Below are 23896 nucleotides of genomic sequence, written 5' to 3'. Positions count from 1 at the left end.
CAAAAAAAAGCAAATAAAACATAAAAAAAATAAACTTATAAGAAAAAAACAAAACCCACATGCAAAACTGTTTTTCTTTTTTGTAAAAAAACAACAATTACAGTAGATTTAGCTAAAGCTTACACGTTTGTTTTTGAATTTTACAAAGATTTTTTAAAAATCTTTGGCGATTCCCAATAAAAAGATTTTTTTTTTTCGATTTTTTCCAAATATTATTTTGTTAGTTATTTTTGTTGTTTAACGTGTATGTTTTTCTCTGCTGTCTTTAAAAAATATATGTATATTTATGTAGTTAAGTTTATGCTATATAATTATATTTCTTTTTTTTTTCTTTATAATAAACTATTTAACAAATAATAAGAAAAAAACACTCACACATATTTATAGGTTACATACTTGTATAATATTGATAAAGTATTATTAAATAATAAAGTATAATAATAATAATTATATTATAATATAAACTAAACATTAAAGTAGGGGGAAAAAATAAATGAAAAACAAAATATAAAACAAATATTACAATTTTCTTTTCTTTTTTTTAATTTTGTTATATTTTTACATAAAAATTATACTTTTTTTACTTTTTAAGTTGTGGTTCTTCATAATAAATTTAAAACATTTTAATTGAAAATTATTTAGTTACATAAGATAGTTTTTAGTTAAAGTAGAAGTTGTTTCTAGTTAGTTTTTGTCTATTTTTTATAATTTTTAGCAATTTTTTTAGTTTGTTTTTTTTCTATTCTATAAACTTAAGTTCGTACTTTAACTTTCTCGTTTCGTTTACTTCGTTATTTTCAATTTATTTGTTTTGCGGGGGGTAATTAAACATTACTATAAATTTGCTAAAAATTGTTTATATTTGTTTGTTTTTTTTTGTTTTCTTCTTTTTGCTTTAAATAAATTTAAACTATAAACATTTTATAAACCACCACTCATACACACTTTAAGCATTTGCACATATATTTCTTTGTTTAAAGTTAAAAATTTATTTAACAAAATTTATTTGCAAACAAAATGAAATTAATTTAATTTCATTTTTCTATCAAATAAACATATTTAATAACCAGTACCGCTGGTAAATTGATTAGGATTGTAGAATTGAGGTGTCTGTAAAGAAAAAGAGATAAAGAGAAATAAAGAAAATTATTAAATTAATTCAAATTTATAAATTATTATATTAGGAAGTCAAATTTTTCTGAAACTAAAAGCGATATTAAAAATCGATAAACTGTTTTGCAATTGCCACTAATTAATCAATTGAAATCTAGTTAGACATTTTCATTATCGGGTCAAAGTTCAACAATATAACCTTAAAACTAAAAACATTAATTTTTCAAAATCTCTGAAATCAAAAATTAAAATATTTCTCAAAAACTAAAGTTGATAATTAAAATCCTAAAGCTGTTTTGGAATTACCACTTATTACTCAATTGAAATCTTGTTAAACAATTTCATTATCGGGTCAAAGTTCAGAAATAAAACCTTGAAACTAAAAAACATTAATTTTTCAAAATCTTCGAAATCAAAAAGTTACATATTTCTGAAACTAAAAACAATAATAAAAATCTAAAAACTGTTTTGAAATCACCACTTCTTACTCAATTGAAATCTAGTTAGACAATTTCATTATCGGGTCAAAGTTCAAAATTATAATCTCAAAACTAAAAACTGGAATTTTTTTAAATACTATATTATCAAAAAAACAAATATTTCTGAAACTAAAAGCGATATTGAAAATCGAAAAACTGTTTTGGAATTACTACAACTGTTTCAATTAAAATCTAGTTATAGAATTTCATTATCGGCTCAAAGTTCAAAAATATAACCTTAAAACTAAAAACATTAATTTTTCAAAATCTTCGAAATCAAAAAGTCAAATATTTCTGAAACTGAAACCGATATTTAAAATCTAAAAGCTGTTTTGCAGTTACCACTTCTTACTCAATTAAAATCTATTCAGACAATTTTATTATCGGGTCAAAGTTCAGAAATAAAAACTAAAAACAGGTATTTTTCAAAATCTACGAAATCAAAAAGTTAAATATATCTGAAACTAAAGACGTTAATAGAAATCCAAAAGCTGTTTTGCAATTACTACTTCAATTAAAATCTATTTAGAGAATTTCATTATCGGGTCAAAGTTTAGAAATATAACCTCAAAACTAAAAATAGCTACTTTTTAAAATCTACGAAATCAAAAAGTCAAATATTTCTGAAACTGAAACCGATATTTAAAATCTAAAAGCTGTTTTGCAATTAGCACTTCTTACTCAATTAAAATCTATTTAGACAAATTCATTATCGGGTCAAAGTTCAGAAATAAAACTAAAAACAGCTATTTTTCAAAATCTACGAAATCAAAAAGTTAAATATATCTGAAACTAAAGGCGTTAATAGTAATCCAAAAGATGTTTTGCAATTACCACTTCTTACTCAATTAAAATCTAGTTAGACTATTTCATTATTGGGTCAAAGTTCAGAAAAATAGCCTTTAAACTAAAAACATTAATTTTTCAAAATCTTCGAAATCAAAAAGTCAAATATTTCTGAAACTAAAAGCGATAATTAAAATCTAAAACCAGATTTGAAATCAACAATACTGTTGCAATTTAAATCCAGCAATCAAAGTTCATTATAGGGTCAAAGTTCAGAAATATAACCTTAAAACTAAAAATAACTATTTTTCAAAATCTTCCAAATCAAAAAGTCAAATATTTCTGAAACTAAAAACGATAATAAAAATTCAAAAGCTGTTTTACAATTACCACTACTTACTCAATTAAAATGTAGTTAGGCAATTTCAGTATCGGGTCAAAGTTCAGAGATATAATCTTAAAACTAAAAACAATAATTTTTCAACATTTTCGAAATCAAAAATTCAAATATTTTTTAAACTAAAAGCGATAATAAAAATCCAAAAACAGTTTTGCAATAACCACTTCTTACTCAATTCAAATCTTATAAGATAATTTCATTATCGGGTCAAAGTTCAGAAATATAACCTTACAACGAAAAAATTAAGCTTTTTTAACGTGAAATTTGAAAATCGATTATTTAAAAAACTAAAGGGGATAATAAAATTCTAATTTCAGTTTCGACATCAGCATTATTGTTTCTTTAGAAATAGGGTCAAAGTTCACAAAACTTAAAAGGTTTTCCTTTTGCCTTTAACTTACATCCTGTTGTTGGCTTTGTTGTGTTTGCTGCTGATACTGTTGCTCTTGACTACCACTAGCACCTGGCTGAGCGCCCGGTATGAAAAAGCCACCTTGAGGCACTGCGGCGGGCGGTAAAGCAGGGGCTAGGATATTTTCAGCAGCCTTATTGACGGGAGCACCGGAAGGATTGAAAACATCTACATAGGCGTTTTTCAAAGCTAGAAAAAAGGGAGGAATAAGATTAGTTAATTGTTATTTCTTCTGTTTGCTTTAAAACTTACTTCGATTTCTTTGCATTTTAAACATGTTGGATTGCAGCGTGGGAGTTTTAGCTGGACCAGGTGCTTGAGTTGGATTTTGGCTAGGATTTTGATGTGTCTGTTGCTGCTGCAAGGGACTGGGTGAAGGTGCTGGATTGGGTATAGAATTAGGCACATATTGTTGTTGTTGTTGTGGTAATTGTGGCTGCTGCATTTGTTGTGGATCCATAAAAGGTATTTGAGGCTGTTGTTGTTGCTGCTGCTGCTGTTGTTGTTGAGGTGGCATTTGTGTTTGCGGCATTAAATCACTCATTTTGGGTGGTGGCTTTAAAGCTTCCTGGGCATCTTCATCACCATCGGTATTAACCCATTTCTTTTTCTCTGGATCCCAAACAATAGAGGGATTTTTATCATCCGGCAAAATCATTTGATTTTTAGGTTTCAACGAGAATTTATTCCAAATGCCACCAAACCAACCAGAATTTTGATTAGATTGTTGTTGACTAGAAATATTTTGGGAAAATTATTATAAAAAAATTATTTTTTTTTTTTTGTTAAAAAAAAAACTCACTTTTTATTAGCATCTTTTTCCTCTTTTTTGGCACCCTTCTGTTGTTGCTGCTGCTGTGGCTGTTGCTGTTTCTTGTTGCCTTCATTACCTGTGTGTTGCTGTTGCTGTTTGCTATCCTCATCTGTATCGTAAGTTTTCGATTTCGGCATCGATATCGTTGGTCGTGCATTCTAAATTGTTTACAAGGAAGTTGTGTTTTGTTTAGGTTTGTTAACAAAAATATTAAACGAAATAGTTTTTTTTATAAAATGCTTTAGCTTAAGAAAAATACATTTTTGTTTAGGCCATTTGATGTTGAAGACATATTTGAGGTTTTAAAACATAATAAGCTAAGCCTTAAAAGTTAGCAAATATAACTTACAAACTAAGCTAAAACTTAAGTTAAATACTTAATAAGATCTTATCAACAATATCGTTATAAAATAAACCTGAGTTTTAAGTGAAATTCGTTATAAATTAAAGCTTTTCTTTTTCAGGCAGCAAAACTTACCAGTTTTATAGGTTTTACTGAAAGTTCTAAACTAATTAAAGGCAACAACTTAAAATTCTTAAAAAAAAAAATCAAAAATTTCGAACTTAAAAATATTTTATAAAAAGTATAAGAAATCTTTAGAAATTTTAATAAAATCAGAAAAAAAAAATTTTTTAATTTGCGTAAAATTTTGAAAATTCAAATTTTCGAAATTAAGTTTGAATTTTCGAAAATTTTTTTAAATCTTCAAATTTATGAAAATTTTTGAGGTAATTTATTTGAAACCCTATAAATAACAAATTTCGAAATTAAGTTCGAATTTTCGATATTCTAGAAAATTATTAAAATTTGAAAATTTTGCAGATATTTCATTTAAATGCTATAAATAAGTAATATTTAACACAATTTTTGGGTTTTCGGGGATTTTTGAAATTTCGAAATTAAGTTCGAATTTTCGAAATTCTGGAAAAATCATTCAAATTTGTGAAAATTTAACAGAAATCCATTTAAAATGTTGTATATAACTATTTTTTAATCAAATTTGAGTTTCTTCATCGAATTTTGAAATTTCGAAATTAAGTTCGAATTTTTCGAAATTCTTAAAAATCTTGCAAAATTGTGGAAAACTATTGAAAATTTAATAAAAGTATTCATTCTGCTAATTTCAAACTACATTTTGCTATTTTTAATAGAATTTTAAAATTTCGAAATTAAGTTCGAATTTTCGAAATTTCTCAAAATTATTAAAATTTATGAAAAATTTTCACAAATTTTATTAAAACGCTATAAATAACTAATTTTTAACAAAATTTTAGTTTTTTCTGGGAATTTTGAAATTTCGAATTTTCGAAATTCTTAAAAATCTTGCAAAATTGTGGAAAACTATTGAAAATTTAATAAAAGTATTCATTCTGCTAATTTCGAACTACATTTTGCTATTTTTAACAGAATTTTGAAATTTCGAAATTAAGTTGGAATTTTCGAAATTTCTCAAAATTATTCAAATTTGTGAAAAATTTTCACAAATTTTATTAAAACGCTATAAATAACTAATTTTTTACAAAATTTTTTGTTTTTCGTGGAATTTTGAAATTTCGAAATTAAGTTCGAATTTTCGAAATTGTGTAAAATCTTGAAAAATTGAAAAATATTAAACTATTAATTTCTAGCAATATTTAGCTATTTGTATAGAATTTTGAAATTTCGAAATTAAGTTCAAATTTTCGAAATTCTTAAAATTCTTCAAATTTGTAAAAATTTTCAAAAATTTTAATAAAACGCTTCAAATAACTAATTTTTAACAAAATTTGTGTTTTTGAAATTTCGAAATTAAGTTCGAATTTTTCGAAATTCTTAAAAATCATTCAAATTTGTGAAAATTTTGCAGAAATTTTACTAAAACGCTACAAATAACAAATTTTTAACAAAATTTGTCGTTTTTCGTGGAATTTAGACATTTCGAAATTAAGTTCGAATTTTCGAAATTATTTAAAATTATTAAAATTTGTGAAAAAATTGTAGAAATTCTATTTTTGGTTTTTCAGTCAATTTTGAAATTTCGAATTTAAGTTCGAATTTTCGAAATTTCCCAAAATGTTCGTAATTTGAAAAAAAATCAAAGAAAACTAATAAAACGCTAATAAAAACTTAAGTAAAATTTTGTTAAAAATCTGCAGAAAAAACTTGATTTCCAAAACCCTTTTCTAAAACCTTAAAACTTCAGAACCTTAAAAGGCTAAATTCTTGAAATCATGAAGAACCTAAACTAAAACCTTATGACCAGATGTCTTATCACATTTTTTTAAACTTTTTCCTTTTTCATATTTAAAGAAAATGTAATGTTTTTGTTTTAGTGATTTCATACTTTTAGCTAGAGTTTTAGTTTAAGACAACAATGGTTATAAATTTAAAAAAACAACAACAACAATAATAATAACAAAACAATATGTTAACAAAAAGCAGTAAATAATTTTTAAACCAAGGTGCGTTTAATTTGTTTTGTTAAAATACCTTTTAACAAATTGCTTAATATCTCAATAAATTTGTTTTCAGCTTCTTTTTAGTTAATTTTAATTAAATAAAATTTATTTAGTTTTAGACTTAAAATTAGATATTTTTATATAATTTTCTTTTTTTGTTTTCAAAAAAATTTTTTAAATATTTTTCTTTAAATCTATAGGATCATCAATATTAAATGTGCGTAAAACTGGAGCTTGTTTATTGTGGGCCACTTTAAAACTTTTCTCTTCATTAAGAGCTTTAGCATCAATATAATCTTCAAATTGCTGCAAAGATTGTTCTACTTCATTGCACATTTTCTTATAGTTAAGTGGTATAGAAGGATCATTGATTAGTTCTTTAAGAGACCAAACCTGTGCAGGTTTTTGGGTTTTTAAAGTTTTACTTTTGCCTGTTATAATGCCTAGAGAAGAGGCTAGAGTTTTATGTTTATAGGGTAAATAAGAGGAGGCTAAATCTTCTGCTATATCTTGCTCATCTTCTAGTTGTTCATCATAGTCCTCCCCCTCCTCCTCATCATAGTATTCTTCTTGTTCATCTTCCTCGCCATTAGAGGAGGATTCATAAACTTCATAATTTCTTAAATCTTGTGCCGCACAATTGGCTTCAGGATCATAGTTATTGAAACGTGTTTGCAAAGGCATATCTATGGGAAAGGTGCCATTGTAAACTATGTTTTTATTAAGAAATTTAGCATGTTGTAAATGTTGTTTAGGTCTATAAAAACTGTTGTTGTTGTTATTGTTACCTTGGGCGTTATTAAGTTTTTGTTGTTGTTCATATTTAAGCATTAGTTTCGAATCTTTTAAAAGTTTTTCATTATTATCACTTGTTGAAGAGGTGGAAGAGGAGGAGGCAGTATTCTCTGGCAAATCGCTGGGTATTATAAAATTAACTTTTTTAATATGTGTTCCCACTAAAGACAAATCATTTAAATTGTCCTCACTATGTTTAGCTGGTGACTTTAAGATGGCGGGCGTTTTATTTACTTTAAGGGGCCTTAATACAATATTACTTTTAGCTTGTTTGGCATTACAATGTTTGTTGTTATTAAAAGCAGCAGCTACTTGTGTTGTTGTTGGCTGTTTGTTTAAATTACTTACATTATTTATGGTAAATGGTGGTGTTGTTGTTGATGTTGTGGAGCTATTGTTGATCATATTGTTGTGTTCTGTACTATTAGCTAATTTATTAAATGCTGTAGTGGTTGTTGTTGTTGCGGCTTTAGTAGATGTTTTAAGTTGTACTAAATCGAATGATTTTTTAGCTGTTAAAGGAGTTTTCGTTGTTGCTGTAGTTGTGGTTTTTAATTTATCCTTTAGAGGAGTAGAGGAAAAGGAGGTATATGTGGAAATGTTGCTTTTCAATTTAAGGGGAGATTTTTTGTTGTTTATGTTTAAGGGAGCTTTAAAAGAAGCATGATTTATGTTGTTGGCCTTAAGTGTTGCAGAAGTTTTATGAGTTTGTTTTAACAACTCCAAATCATTAGGGTTGTTATTGTTGGCATTTAGCTCAGGCTAAATCATTTATTATAAATCCAAGTAAGCCATAAATATATAATTTAAGGGAAAACAATTAGTTTTAAATTTAAGTAAAAAAACCAACACAAAAGTGTAAAAGAACATCAACCAAAAAAATTTTAGGAAAAACAGCTTAATTTAAATAAAATTCTCTTCATTATTAAAAAAAAAATAATAATAAAAAGAAAAACACTTTATATAAAGGAAACCAAAAAAAAAAGCCTAAATTAACCTCAAAATTATCAAGAAAATTTACAAAAAAGAAAATAAAAGAAATAAAAAAAACAACAAAATAAAATTAAACCCTTACCTCTTCCGGCACTTGTGGCATATGTGTTTGCTGTTGTCCCCAATAATCATAAGCTGGTGTAGCGGCTGCTGTTGTAGACTCCATATTATTAACACCTGCATCGTTGGCATTATATTGTGCCGTTGCATCATAATAACTATTAGAATAATCTGTAGTATGTTGTGGTTGCTGTTGTTGAGTTGCCTCTGCTGCAGATTGCATATATTGTCCTGATTGTTGATAGGATTCATTAGTATTATCTGTTACTCCGGTTGGCTGTAAATCTTTGGCATTTTCTGTAGGCAGTTCAGTTGACAAAGATTGTGTTGTTGTTTGTTGATAGCCATATAACGAATCTCCCATTTGTGTTGGCTGCTCGGGATTATAATATGCGATGGGCTGTTGTTGTTGTTGCTGCTCTGCTGTTGTGGTCGCTGTTGTGGTTTGCTGTTGATATTGTAAATTTAATTCACTAAATTGTTTATTTATTTCCATAAATTGTTGATCTATTTGTTGTTGATTATGATAGTAATTAGGATCTTGTGTTAGCTGTTGTTGCTGCTGCTGTTGGGGATCTTGTAAAGCAGTTGTATTAGAGTTATGTAAATCATTTTGATATTGTTGAGCCAATTGTCTTAGGTTTTGCAGCCATTTTTGTTCCTCCATTTGTTGGGGTGTTAAATTCAAGCCATTAATATCTTCCAAGCCCTGTTGTTGGTCATCGATGGTTTTCTCTAAAACCGGGTCATAATATTTCAAGCGATCAGCCATTTCATAGACCTAAAGTAAAAAGAAAAACAAGAAATTTATAAAATTTTTATTTATTATTCTAGTTCTGTTCTAGTTCTGTTCTAGTTCTGTTCTAGTTCTGTTCTAGTTCTGTTCTAGTTCTGTTCTAGTTCTGTTCTAGTTCTGTTCTAGTTCTGTTCTAGTTCTAGTTCTGTTCTGTTCTAGTTCTAGTTCTAGTTCTAGTTCTGTTCTGTTCTAGTTCTGTTCTAGTTCTGTTCTAGTTCTGTTCTAGTTCTAGTTCTGTTCTAGTTCTGTTCTAGTTCTGTTCTAGTTCTGTTCTAGTTCTGTTCTAGTTCTGTTCTAGTTCTGTTCTAGTTCTGTTCTAGTTCTGTTCTAGTTCTGTTCTAGTTCTGTTCTAGTTCTGTTCTAGTTCTGTTCTAGTTCAGTCTAGTTCTGTTCTAGTTCTGTTTCTAGTTCTGTTCTAGTTCTGTTCTAGTTCTGTTCTAGTTCTGTTCTAGTTCTGTTCTAGTTCTGTTCTAGTTCTGTTCTAGTTCTGTTCTAGTTCTGTTCTAGTTCTGTTCTAGTTCTGTCTAGTTCTGTTCTAGTTCTGTTCTAGTTCTGTTCTAGTTCTGGTTCGAGTTCTAGTTCTAGTTCTAGTTCTAGTTCTAGTTCTGTTCTAGTTCTGTTCTAGTTCTGTTCTAGTTCTGTTCTAGTTCTGTTCTAGTTCTGTTCTAGTTCTGTTCTTAGTTCTTGTTCTACTAGTTCTGTTCTAGTTCTGTTCTAGTTCTGTTCTAGGTTCTGTTCTAGTTCTGTTCTAGTTCTGTTCTAGTTCTGTTCTAGTCTGTCTAGTTCTGTTCTAGTTCTGTTCTATTCTGTTCTAGTTCTGTTCTAAGTTCTGTTCTGGTTCTAGTTCTGTTCTAGTTCTGTTCTAGTTCTGTTCTAGTTCTGTTCTAGTTCTGTTCTAGTTCTGTTCTAGTTCTGTTCTAGTTATGTTCTAGTTATGTTCTAGTTCTGTTCTAGTTCTGTTCTAGTTCTGTTCTAGTTCTGTTCTAGTTCTGTTCTAGTTCTGTTCTAGTTCTGTTCTAGTTCTGTTCTAGTTCTGTTCTAGTTCTGTTCTAGTTCTGTTCTAGTTCTGTTCTAGTTCTGTTCTAGTTCTGTTCTAGTTCTGTTCTAGTTCTGTTCTAGTTCTGTTCTAGTTCTGTTCTAGTTCTGTTCTAGTCTGTTCTAGTTCTGTTCTAGTTCTGTTCTAGTTCTGTTCTAGTTCTGTTCTAGTTCTGTTCTAGTTCTGTTCTAGTTCTGTTCTAGTTCTGTTCTAGTTCTGTTCTAGTTCTGTTCTAGTTCTGTTCTAGTTCTGTTCTAGTTCTGTTCTAGTTCTGTTCTAGTTCTGTTCTAGTTCTGTTCTAGTTCTGTTCAAGTTCTGCTCTAGCTCTGTTCTAATTCTTGTCTAGTTCTATTCTAGTTCTGTTCTCTTCTAGTTCTGTTCTAGTTCTGTTCTAGTTCTGATCTAGTTCTGATCTAGTTCTGTTCTAGCTCTGTTCTAGTTCTGTTCTAGTTCTGTTCTAGTTCTGTTCTAGTTCTGTTCTAGTTCTGTTCTAGTTCTGTTCTAGTTTATTTCCGGGATTCACTTACTTTATTAATAAAACTGCTTTCGTATTTGCTGGGATCTCGGGCTATATGCACAGCAATTTGTTCCAAATACATCAAGCTCTTCAAATGGAAGCCATAGTCCAATAAACGTGTAGCCAAAAGGAATTTGTAAGGCTTGAAAGAAGAAAAGAAAACACTTAACCCAAAGGAACAAAATTTGGAAATATTTTCCCATTTACCTGGAATTCAACTATAGAGAATTTATCATCATTTAAGGAACAGGCATATTCATATATCTCAGTCATAACAATGGCCTCATTATGGGCAAATTCATTGAATTGTTTATAATGAGAAGAGCCCAATAAAACCAATCTGTAAAAGAGACGAGAAATATTAATTAAATTGCGAAGATGTAGAAAATAGATTTTAACTAACTTAGGTAAATGTTGCTGTAGAGAGGATTCTTGTGTGGCTGATTCCTGATAGCGACCAAAACCCACTTGAGCCATAAGATAACAGAAATGCGCAGCATATAAATCACCACGATTGAATAGAGAATCCCCTAAGGTGGTAATAGCTTTACGATCTAATTCGGGTTTTTGTGAAGTATTCGATAAAATCATAGATAAATGAGGACGCCAATCGCCCCATTTTTCATCTTGCACACAGGTTACACTGGAAGGAGTGCGGCCACTCATTAGTTGATAAAGTGTTTGTAGCGGATCATTTAGTGATAATTTATTGGCAAATTTCATCATAACATTGGCATGAGAACGACGATCAAGTTTAGAGGCCAAAAATAAAGCATGACCCCATAAGTTGTTATCGGTAGCCCATTCTAAGGCCTCATTAACATTGCCGTACAGCAAATAGTTTCTAAATTTCTCGGTTATTTCTTCTTCTGATAGAGTAACTGAATTGGAAGAATTATCCTCTGCCGTTAGGTCTTCTTGTTCTAGCTTATTTTCCTCTAATGTTGCTTGAACATTGTTATCTTCCTTGGTGTCTGTTTCTGTCGCCAAATCTTTAGTTAAATCTTCTTCTTTTTCCTCCTCCAAGGAAGAGTTAGAACCCGATTTAGATTTCAAAGAATTATTGGCTGTTGAAATGGGTGTTTGATATGGATATTGTTGTTGGTTTTTCAATAACAATTCGGCTATATCAGTGCCCACTACCATCTGTTTAAAAATGAAGAAAATATCATGAATATTGAACATTCCTATACTTTCTCCTCCTTTTACTCACCCCATTTTGTTTCAGCAACAATATCAATAAATTCCACATTAAAGTATAGGAACCACGATATTTTTCAGCATTATTGGTTATCAATTGTTTGGCATAAATGGTGGTTTCCATGGGACCCAAACGTATTTGTTCATGACAAAATTCTATGACAGTTTTCTTGTGTGTTAAACCTCTTACCAGAGGACCAGGGAAGACTTTAAACAGCTTGCGTGTCTCATCATTGGGTTTAAATTTCAGCAATTTTACCACATTACTTATACTGCCATTGGGTGTGTACTTAGGTTTGACGGTAACCAAAATACCTGAAGCAAAGTTGACCACTGTATGTTCGGTTATGAATTTACAGGGAGTCAAACGTTGTGGCTCCTGGGCTATAGGATCTGGTTCACGTACAGATAAGGCACCAGATCTATTTAAAAAGATTTTTCATTATTACTTAAATCTTACAAAATATGTTCGCTTCATTTAATAATTTATAAATTAAATAAACTTAATTATAATTGAAAAAAAGAAAAAAATAATTAAAATTTATTTGCTCATGCTTTTTCTTTAAACAAAAGTAAAAAATTAAATTTAAGTTAAATTTAACTTATTAAAAAAATAAGATAAAAACTAAAACATGCTCTCTTAAGAAATCTTTAAGCTTTGGTCATGCAAAGTAAAGCTTTTGATTGCAAGAGAGTTGAAAAAAATTAAATAGAATAGAAGTTTTAGAAAGGTTTAGAAAATCAGAGAGAGAGATATAGAGTTTCAACATCATGCTTTGAATATGTTTTAAAATTATCAGAGTAATAGAGCAATGAATCATGATTATTAAGAGTATAAAGTGTCTTCTTATAAATTTAACACCGAATAAGTATAATTGTATTATTATTTATAAATTCGTTAAACACAAAACCTTAAAACCCGATAACGATAAATAAAAGGACACTTAAATGTTCCCAAGCTAAGAAAACCGCTTTTAATAACTATAAAATATTGAAATTTGTAAAAATGAGAAAACGATTTTCAGTTTTGAGGACAATTTTACGAATACTTCTCAGTTTCTGTTTGACAAAATAACTCAGAATTTGTCAAATTTTTCTTTAAAAATTATTTTTTCTTAAAATACCAAAGAAAAAGGTCATGCATTTAGAGAAAGTTAAAGAAGAGAAATTTTGAGAGTAATAAGACAAACTATTCACACGCATTATAAGTAGAAAACTACAAGTTCAGTAGAAATTTAGCTATAATTTAGTTCTAGTTCTGTTCTAGTTCTAGTTCTGTTCTAGTTCTGTTCTAGTTCTGTTCCAGTTCTGTTCTAGTTCTGTTCTAGTTCTGTTCTAGTTCTGTTCTAGTTCTGTTCTAGTTCTGTTCTAGTTCTGTTCTAGTTCTGTTCTAGTTCTGTTCTAGTTCTGTTCTAGTTCTGTTCTAGTTCTGTTCTAGTTCTGTTCTAGTTCTGTTCTAGTTCTGTTCTAGTTCTGTTCTAGTTCTGTTCTAGTTCTGTTCTAGTTCTGTTCTAGTTCTGTTCTAGTTCTGTTCTAGTTCTGTTCTAGTTCTGTTCTAGTTCTGTTCTAGTTCTGTTCTAGTTCTGTTCTAGTTCTGTTCTAGTTCTGTTCTAGTTCTGTTCTAGTTCTGTTCTAGTTCTGTTCTAGTTCTAGTTCTGTTCTAGTTCTAGTTCTTTTCTAGTTCTAGTTTCTGTTCTATTCTAGTTCTTTTCTAGTTCTAGTTTTGTTCTAGTTTCTGTTCTAGTTCTGTTCTAGTTCTAGTTCTTTTCTAGTTCTAGTTTTGTTCTAGTTCTGTTCTAGTTCTGTTCTAGTTCTGTTCTAGTTCTGTTCCTAGTTCTGTTCTAGTGCTGTTCTAGTTCTGTTCTAGTTCTGTTCTAGTTCTGTTCTAGTTCTGTTCTAGTTCTAGTTCTGTTTCTGTTCTAGTTCTGTTCTGTTCTGTTCTAGTTCTGTTCTAGTTCTGTTCTAGTTCTGTTCTAGTTTCTGTTCTAGTTCTGTTCTAGTTCTGTTCTATTAGTTCTGTTCTAGTTCTGTTCTAGTTCCTGTTCTAGTTCTGTTCTAGTTCTGTTCTAGTTCTGTTCCTAGTTCTGTTCTATTTGTTCTGTTCTAGTTCTGTTCTAGTTCTGTTCTAGTTCTGTTCTAGTTCTGTTCTAGTTCTGTTCTAGTTCTGTTCTAGTTCTGTTCTAGTTCTGTTCTAGTTCTGTTCTAGTTCTGTTCTAGTTCTGTTCTAGTTCTGTTCTAGTTCTGTTCTAGTTCTGTTCTAGTTCTGTTCTAGTTCTGTTCTAGTTCTGTTCTAGTTCTGTTCTAGTTCTGTTCTAGTTCTGTTCTAGTTCTGTTCTAGTTCTGTTCTAGTTCTGTTCTAGTTCTGTTCCAGTTCTGTTCTAGTTCTGTTCTAGTTCTGTTCTAGTTCTGTTCTAGTTCTGTTCTAGTTCTGTTCTAGTTCTGTTCTGGTTCTGTTCTAGTTCTGTTCTAGTTCTGTTCTAGTTCTGTTCTAGTTCTGTTCTAGTTCTGTTCTACTTCTCTTTAAGTTGTGTAGTTTCAGAACAACTTATTACAAATCTTAAGAATATTTGTACAATTCTAAAACAAAATTTAACATACGCAGACAATCAGACAGAGAATCTTTTAAAAAAGAAACTTTCCTAAAAAAGACTTAAGACATACCAATTTTAAAGCCTTAAAGTTAGATAAAAGTATATATTACAATACAAATTAGACAACCAATTTTTAAAACTAAATTTTGTCTCTAGCAATTGATACCACACACAAAAAGAAGAAATTTGATAAACAGTAAATCAAATATACATTTAGATATAAACTTATTATAGTAATAATAAACAAACAAAATTGTTGAAGAAGTAAGATAATTGTTTTTAGGTATTTGGTTTCAAGCACCTTGATTCCGCATAATCAGAACGTGCATAATAAACTCCAGCTGCTGCTGTTGAAGCCGAATAATAACCGCCATGAATTTGTGAAAGATTGGAATTTGAACGGGCCGCTGTAAGACCAACACCCAAGCCACTATATAAACTAGTATTATGATTTAAGGATTCATCATCCAAAAGAGTGGAATTTAAACTTTGATTGAAGGCCATTTGTTGCTGGTGATGATGATGTTGTTGTTGTTGGTAATGTTGCTGATGATGAAGATGCTGTTGTTGTTGTTGTTGATAATGACGATGATAATCATTGGCTTGTGTTATGTAGGCATGTGTATACCTAATTATAATATGAAGGGGGGAAATGTATTGTTTTTTTTTCATGTTTTAAAACATACAAACATACAAAGTGTCAGAAAAAGAGATGAATACAAATATAATTTTTGTTTTTAGTTTTAATAACATTAGTCACTTTTACTACTTATTAACTAAAATTTTGTGGTTTTGTTTTCTTTTTGTTTTCAATATTGAGTGGAGTTATGTTATGGGTTGATTTAGTTTGTCATTATAATTTGGTGGATATGTTGGTTTTTAGAACGGGGAAAAGGTATTGGTGTTTTGTTTTTTTTTTGTAGTATGTTGATGAGGACTTTAAGGGTTAATATTATTTTGTTATGTTTTAGCAGGTAAAGTTATTAACAATTGATTTAAATTAAAACAAATTAGAAACTTCAATAACAGTAGTTATAGCATTAAATAAAGCATGAATGTTTAGAATATAAGGAAATTGATATAAATTATAAATAAACAAGATTTTAAGAAAAATTTAGTTATTTTTTAAAACTTCTACAAGAATTCGTTTCACAACAGTCTAACAGCTTAAACTTTGCAATAACAATTACAAAAATACTTTACAAAACTACAAAATTCAAGCAATTTTTTTAAATTTTACTAATTTTTGAAGAAAAACTAAAAAAAGTTTCTAAAAAACAGCTTTTAAATAAAATGTCTTTATCTATAGAAAATTTTCCGTAAAGGAAAATTTTTTCTCAAAGAGAAATTTTCAAATTTTTTGCAAAAATATAATCAAAGTTCCAAATGAACTCCATTTAAATGAAAATTCCCTTAAAGGGAAATTTGTGCAAAGAAGGGAAATCTAAAAAATTTTAAACTAAATTTCAATGATACTAAAACTACAGCAAAATAGTACAAAAACTAAGAAAATTTGTTGATAAACAAAAATTTCCCTTAAAGGGAAATTTTTTTCTAAAAGGGAAATTTTAAATTTTTTGGTAAATTTATAAACAACAGACTAAATAATAAATAAAAAGTACGAAATTCATAATATATTGCTTTTAAATAAAATTTCCCTACAAGGGAAATTTTTGAAAACAAGGGAAATTTTTGAAATTTTTATAAACATTTCTAGAATAATCAATTTTTAGCAGAAATTTACAATAATTTTTAATTTTTGTCCATAAACAAAAATTTCCCTTAAAGGGAAATTTTTTTATAAAAGGGAAATTTTGAAATATTTTTTTAAATTTTTCATCTACACTTTTTAATATAATAAAAGAGTAGAAAAAATGTTTAAAATTTTAATTTAAATAAAATTTCTTTTAAAGGGAAATTTTTATAAATAAGGGAAATTTTATAAATTTTTATAAAATTTTCTAAAGCAATAAATTTTTAGCAGAAATGATTAAAAATCATATAATTTTGTTTAAAAATAAAAATTTCCCTTAAAGGGAAATTTTTTATAAAAGGGAAATTTTCAAAATTTGTATAAAATTTTCTAAAATTATAAATTTTTAGAAGAAATTTTAAAAAATTATAAAATTTTGTCCAAAAACAAGAATTTCCCTTAAGGGAAATTTTTTCAAATGAAGGGAAATTTTCTAAATTTGTATAAAAATTTCTAAAAGAATCAAACTTTAGCAGAAATTTACAAAAATTATAAAATATAATTACTAAATTAAAATTTCCCTTGAAGGAAATTTTGTTCAAATTAAGGGAAATTTTCAAAATGTTTCTAAATTTGTAATCTACACTCTATAAAATGTTAAAAAAGCAGTAATAATTAAACAAAATTGTAAATAAAACTTCAAAAAGAACAACAAAAACTAAGCAAAACTCTAATAATAACAAACAATACTTCTATAACTTCCACCAAATCTGATTTGAATTTTTTCTAGAAAACTCTACATATAAGTAGAAAGTTTAATCATATTTCTATTCTACCAAACGTTTCCAAATACTAATTATCGAAAGTAAACACAACACTAATTAATACAAAAAAAAAAACGTTTAGAGTTTTAGCAAAGAGAGGTTAAAGAGTTTTAGCAAAAAATTCAAGTTTAGGCAAATTAATAAAAAGTTAAAACAATATTGCAAAAGGAACTACAATTTCTGTTGTTGTAAAATGCAATTTGCAACAGGGTTATAGTAGAAAAAAAGGGTTAAAAGGAATTTTAACAAAAAAAGTTTAAAAACTTAAACAAAAAAACTAGATAATAAAACAAAAATAAAAATTTTCAACAAAAAAAGTTTTTGAAATTAAGAAAAAATCCAAAAAAAATCTTTTATAAATTCACAAGCAAATCCAACTTTAAAAACTTACCTATCTTTCAAATCATTATGAGCTGAACTGCGACCCGAATGAACCGATTCACGACCATCATTGCCGGCTGGCTGTAAAGAGCCAGCATCTGCATGAGCTGCAGCATTATTAGCAGCACCTGGTAAGGTAACACCCTGTGTAACACCGGGCGCCGCTGCTTGTCCATAATATTTCTTATACCATTCAGCATAAGCTTGAGGATTAGTGCGTGCCATTTGTTGATAATAATAGGCAGTGTAGGGATCATAATAACCACCAGAAGGATAACCATACATGGCTGCATGTCTAGGATCATGATGCATGCGTCCAGAACGTGATGCAGCACCACCCTCTTTTTCCATATCACTTTCTCTGGCATTGCGTGAGCTATGCTTGCGATAGTCTTCATATTCACGAGGATCATAGCGTGGATCATCACGATAGCGTGGCTCACGATGTTTATCACTGCGACGACGATCTCTTCTATCCGACTCATAATTATCTGTTGATCTCTTAGAAGAGCGATAAGCGCCTCTACGATTGTAATCATCATAGTCACCTGCGCCTTGATCACTACGTTCTCCTCGCCTCATGCTACGTCTGTTGACATCTTTACGACTATCGAAACGTGTTGATTCCTCAGTTTCATAGCGTGAGTCAGCCTCATAGCCTCGCTGACGTTGAGAACGTCTTTCAGCCTTAGAACGTTCTGTTCCTCTATCGCGCTCTCTTTCATCACGACCACGTCCCCGTTCCTCTCCCTCATAATAGTATTTATCACGTTTAGCTCCCGTACGATGACGTCTAGAACGTTTATCTTCATCATCATTAATACCACGATCACTGCGTACACTACCCTCCCGGTAATTGCGACGACGATCACGTTCTCTACGTTCGCGTTCCTCACGTTCACTAGAATACTCACCTTCAGAATTTAAATATTCATCACTTTCATAACGTTCGGTAGAAGAACGTTTATCACGACGTCTTGAGGCAGCAGCTGCCAAACGTTCATTTTCATATTTTGCACGAGATTTAGAAGATCCAGCAGTACTTTGATTCATGCCACGATCATTAAGCAAACGTTCATCACTATCGTCATCATCGTTGGGTGATGAAATGGGATTAGGATCTTTAATTTTCGTTAATTGATTATTAGAATGATGGTGATGATGTTGTTGATCTTGCTGATGATCAATCGTATGACTTGTATTAGTGACAGCCAAAGAAGTTGGAGGAGCAGCTACATTATCATCAGCTCCTTCGACAGGAGGTTCATTACGGGCTTCTGCTGGTAAGGCAATAGATTGATGTTGATTTTGTTGGTGTTGATGTTGTAGATGTTGCTGCTGTTGTTGATGTTGTTGCTGTTGCTGCTGGATTTGTTCATCTTCAAGATTTTCACCATCCATTTCTATTTCACGCTGTTCAGCTAATTCTACTCCAGTTACAACACGTTGGCCTTGAGTATTGTTGGTATTGTTACTTTCTCCAGGCACCAAATATAAATTACGATCAGATGAAAGAGTAGAGGAAGTCTGAGGAGCTGGAAAATGGAACAAAAAACAACAAATTTTAATAACAATGGATAAAAAGGACTATAGACTATTGAGTAGTAGTAGTTTTTTGTCCACAGAAAATTCTGTAAACTTACCCCCTTGTCCTGTCGAACTTATAACAGGCACTGCACTTTCCGATGCGGTATCCTCACCATCAGCATGACGTTCCTCCAAATGCATAGCTGCTGCCTGAGTAACAGCATTATCTGCATTGGGGGTTTCTGTACCCATAACCATACGTTGCTGTGAAGCTTCTAACTCAGGTTCACCTAAAACCAAACGCGACAGTCCTGGTGGTGGCAATAAACCATCGGCTTCTGGTTGCTGTTCAGCTTCAGCATTTTCCGATAAATGACTGGTTTGCAAATACTGATTACGTTCATCATTAGGTGGAGGTATAGGATGGGCAACCGGGGCAGCATTGGGTAAAGTTACAGAAGCGGTAGGTTGTGGTTGTTGTGGTACACCAGCATTTGGCAATGTTATATTGGTGGTGGGTGGTGTTAGAACTTCCTGATTTTCTTGTGAAGGAAGCTCATTATTATCCGGTTCCAAGAGCGAAACCGAACCAGGATTAGCAAAATCTGCTGGTGGTGGTGGAGCCATATTAAAAACAGCTGGGCTAGGGGGTTGTAAGTTAGCAGGAGGTGTAGCGCTGGCCATTAAACCAGTGGCACGATGATGTTGAGCTACTCCCGAACGTTTAAAAGGATTACCAGCAGAGCTGTTAGCTGGCGGCAAACCAGCTGGTGGTGGCACATTAGCCAAAGGAGGTGAAGCCACATTGGGTGGTGGCAAAGGTGGTGAGACAACAGCTGCTGGTCTTGCCTGGGGTTCTTCAATATTTTGAAAAGCTTGTGGTGGCATTAATGCAGTTTCGGGGGTATTTTCCGTTACTGCAGCATTACTGCTAGGAGGTGAAGCATATTGCCGAGAGGCTAGTGTTACCGCCTTTGCTTGTGAGACAAAAACAGGATTTGGAATGTTATTGGATGCTGCTGCATTTGTATTGTAATTATGATTTTCCGATGTTGTGGAGGAGCTGGAAAATTCCGTAGGTGGTGGCGGTGGTGAAGTAGCCAATTGTACAGGAGGATTTACTGCTGCGGTGGGAGCAGCATTAGCTACATGTTGTTGATTTTCATTTGATGACTGCCAATTCCAATTATCATTATGTTGCTCATTTGCTGTTGGCTGCTGCTGCTGTTGTTGTTGCAGTTTTTCACTATCATTAGCATTGGTATTCCAATTCCAATTATCATTCTGTTGCTGTGTTACATTATCCACTTTTGGAGTCTCAGTTTGTGGATTATTGTTTACAAGTTGCTCATTTCGTTCATTACCACCCCAATTCCAAGAATCATTATTATTTTGATTGCTAAAACTATCGGCTATTATAGAATTATTATAATTAGCTTGTGGTTGATTAACAGTTGGTTGGTTTTGGGGGGGCTCAGCTTTAATAGGCATTGCTTCAACAGCTGTTGCGGACGCTGGAGTTGCTGCACTGTTGGAGTTATCATTCCAATCTCCCCAATCACCCCAACCATCAGCCGTAGCACTTTGATTGTTATTATCAAAGAAATTTACCGCATTTGTAGGTTGGTTTTGTGTTGCTGGCGCTTGTGGTTGTTGTTGTTGGAAAAATGTTGCTGGATTTTGGTTAGCAGCAGCAGCTGGTTGCTGATACATATTGTTATTATTAACTGTTGCTGGTTGCTGATAATAATTATTATCATATGTTGCCGATGCCGCCATTTGTGGGGGATTTTGAGGCCATTGTTGTTGTGTGTTGGCATTCTGCTGCTGATACATGTTGACATTTTGAAAATTTTGTTGTACATGTGGTTGTTGTTGATGTTGTTGCTGTGGCCAGCTGTTTGCTGTTGCTGCAGTTTGTGCTGCAACAGCTGGTGTTGCTGTTGGTGGTGGTGGTGTTGGCTGCATCATTTTTGTTGATGGCAAGTAACCGGTTTGTTGTGCTGGCCAAGGATTTTGCTAAATTGGATAATATTTGTTTCGATTAGTGAAATGTTAAATAGATAAATAATTAATTTAGTGAAAAAAATTGTTTAAATTTGTTAAATATTTTATTATTTAAAGAAATGTTTAATTAAATTTGTTTGAGTTTTAAAAATTCTTTATTTTTGCACTTTTTTGTTGTGTAAATAAAGTGTAAACAGAGAATTTTACTCGTTTATCTCTCAAATGTAAACAAATTTATAGAAATTAAGCACAGCAACTTAGCTATAGTGCTAAGACTGGTAACCAATTAAAAACATAAGGTGAGAGAGAGAAAAAAATTAAGCACAGCTCAACAGCTATAGTGCTAAGATTGGGGTCCAGTTTATAATATGTAAACAAAACAAGAAAATTAAGCACAGCTTTTCTATTAGATTAAAATGATTGGAGACCATTTGAAAATATAATGTGAGAGAGAGATAAATTAAGCACAGCTCAATAGCTATAGTGCTAAGATTGGAGTCCACTTAAAATATGTAAACAAAACAAGAAAAATTAAGCACAGTTTTGCTGGTAGAGTAAAAAAATTGGAGACCAAGTGAAATATTTTAGAAAATCAATATTTTTTTTAGAAAATGTAAATGATTTTGCTAAACATTATTGAAAAAAATATAAAAATATAAAATAAAACCCAATTTTTATAAAAAAAAGTTTATTTTTCAAAATAAAACCCTATTTAAAGATAATTTTATTTACTTTTAAAATAAAACCCTTGTTATATAAAAATTTTGCATAAAAACCCCATTAAAATAAATTTCATAAATTTACTATATAAAAAATTAAATAATTTTGTTTAAAATACCAATAAAAATTCCAAGATTTCCAAAACAAACAAAATAAGAAAAAAACTTAAAAATAATAAAAAAAAGTACTCAGCCCATAAAAAAGTTATAAAAAATAAACAATTGATAAAGATAAGTATAGAAAACCCGAAAATGAGAAAGATGAAATTTTGAAAATAATACAAACAATAACAATTGCAAACAAATCTGAACACAACACTCGTAAGATTTAAGATCAAGAGGGAGGAAAGAGGCCAGGAAGTTGGTAGGTGTTTAATAGGGAGTAAGCTAATAAACACAAACACTTTACCTGTTGATTGTTTTTATTAAAAACTGTTTGCATAGGAGTGCTGGCAGAACTTGCCGAGTTGGCTGTATGCAATGGAGCTTGTAAAGCATTATGAAGTTGTTGTTGTTGCTGATGAGGTTGAGAAGGATGATGACGTTGCACTGCTGCTGACGGTGGAGGCTGTTGCAGCTGCTGATAGGGTGATGTAGGATTTAAACGCATGGCTGTAGTGGACTTCAAGCTAGTATTTGCTCTATTAGTAGAATACGGTGACGTCATCAACAGGGAGTTGTTGTTTGCAGGAGGTGTAGCAGTGTTTGTTGTATATTGTTGTAAAGCCTGCCGTGGGGTAGAGCCATTACGATTTGTTGTATTGTATAGTGTATTATTATAATTAGGAGATGATGAATATGATGTCAAAGATGATGTTGAGGGTGATGATGAGTTAATGGTAGGTGGTGGTGGTTTCTTATGATGGACCCAAGACATGTCTTATGTTTAAATTGAACAACTTTTTGTAGGTTAAACACAGTCTAGAAGCTAAATGTATCATTAATTAACAAAGTAAACTAGTTTATTTATAAAAAATACCTTTTAAATAAAATTGTATTGATTTTTCTTAAATGTAAAGCAAAAAAACCGGATTATTTACACACAGTAACATATAATTTGTCCCCAATTCCAAAGAAAAGTTGAATGCACCCCTGTAAATTTAACACACACAGGAATACAAACAAACTTTTCATATAAATAACAACAACAAAAACAAAATCATACCAACAACAAATGGACAGATAATGAAAAACATAAGAAATAAAAACAAGACATGATAATGCAAAAAAAAAAAATGAAAAAAATAAAAACCCCACACACAAGCTTACACACTTATGTTAAAATATAAAAGAAATAATTACAATAACTACAAAAACTCAAAACCTTATTTGACGTATGTTTTGTACATACACAAATATTTTCTTTTTTTATGTTTTTAGGTTTTTTTGTTATTTTACCAACAAAAATGTATGTACACTACACTATTAAGAAACACTTGGGCAATTTATTAATACATTATTTTAATAATAAAATTAAAAGTGAGAATGAATGTCCATAATAAAGTTTACGTGGACCTTTTTTCAACTTATACACACACACATACTACGTTGTATACGTTGGCACCTTGTTACAAGTGCCAGAGAGTGATGAAAATTTTTCTTTACCTTTTTTTCTTTTAAGAAATTCACTTATTTAACTTTAACAATTTTATGATTTTTTCTTTTAAATTTATTAAAAACACATAGTATTTTAATAATTTGTAAGTTTTGTGGAAAATTTTTAGTTTATTTAAGGATTTTTTTCACTAAAAATATTAAACTTTTCCTGCATACACGAACTAGACGAAACGAGCTTAGCGAAAATGTCAAGGAAGGCAAAATATAAAAAACGATAAAATGTCAATTTAATAAACACAGTTGTAAAATATGTTACTATATATAAAACAAAAATTTAATAATTTTTTATAAATAAACCAAAAAACAACAAAAATTATGTTAAAATAACATTACAAAATAACAATTACATAATTGTGTAAACATGTTTAGCTTATAAATTAAAATTATTAACATTTTATTTGCATTTTAAGTTTACTACTTTTATGAAACATCTCTGTGAATTTTTTTCTACGCTTTTGGTCTTTTTCTATTTTAACTTTCACCCTTAAAAATTTCATTTTTTCTTATAAGAAAACTTACAAAATTTTGTTAAATGCTGCTAATTAATTTAGTAATAACAATTTTAAACAAATTAAACACATATTATTAAACAATTTAAAGCATTAATCGTTTGTTTTTTTTTTAATTTCGTTTTCTTAATAATTTTTCTTAAATATCGCTCTTCGTTGTGCCAACAATCCAATATGAATCCAATAAG

General features: G+C 30.1%; 1 protein-coding gene across 9 annotated transcripts; it reads right to left on the bottom strand.

The window, feature by feature from the left end:
• Nucleotides 1-651: 651 nt before the first annotated feature.
• LOC119605655 lies at nt 652-23896 on the bottom strand. 9 transcript variants are annotated; one of them, XM_037958888.1, is made up of 15 exons: nt 23719-23896; nt 21992-22510; nt 18973-20875; nt 17340-18864; nt 14733-15059; nt 11854-12262; nt 11044-11786; nt 10848-10980; nt 10651-10782; nt 8314-9072; nt 7587-8000; nt 3993-4162; nt 3443-3924; nt 3180-3379; nt 652-1110 (listed from the first exon to the last, which is right to left on the bottom strand). In XM_037958888.1, exons 2-15 carry the CDS (start codon nt 22457-22459, stop codon nt 1060-1062), a joined length of 7716 nt encoding a protein of 2571 aa, XP_037814816.1. In that variant the 5' UTR covers nt 22460-22510; nt 23719-23896; the 3' UTR covers nt 652-1059. The 9 variants fall into 9 exon arrangements, with proteins under 9 accessions (XP_037814816.1, XP_037814819.1, XP_037814815.1 ...); XM_037958891.1 differs by having other exon boundaries at nt 21992-22309; XM_037958887.1 differs by lacking the exon at nt 23719-23896 and adding an exon at nt 23188-23374.

Source organism: Lucilia sericata, unplaced genomic scaffold (genome assembly GCF_015586225.1).
Source record: "Lucilia sericata isolate MDLA Ls3-8-SP2 unplaced genomic scaffold, ASM1558622v1 Contig000506F_arrow, whole genome shotgun sequence".
NCBI classification, from domain to species: domain Eukaryota; kingdom Metazoa; phylum Arthropoda; class Insecta; order Diptera; family Calliphoridae; genus Lucilia; species Lucilia sericata.
Note: the sequence above shows the minus strand (reverse complement) of the source record. Positions and strands in the feature narration are given on the sequence as shown.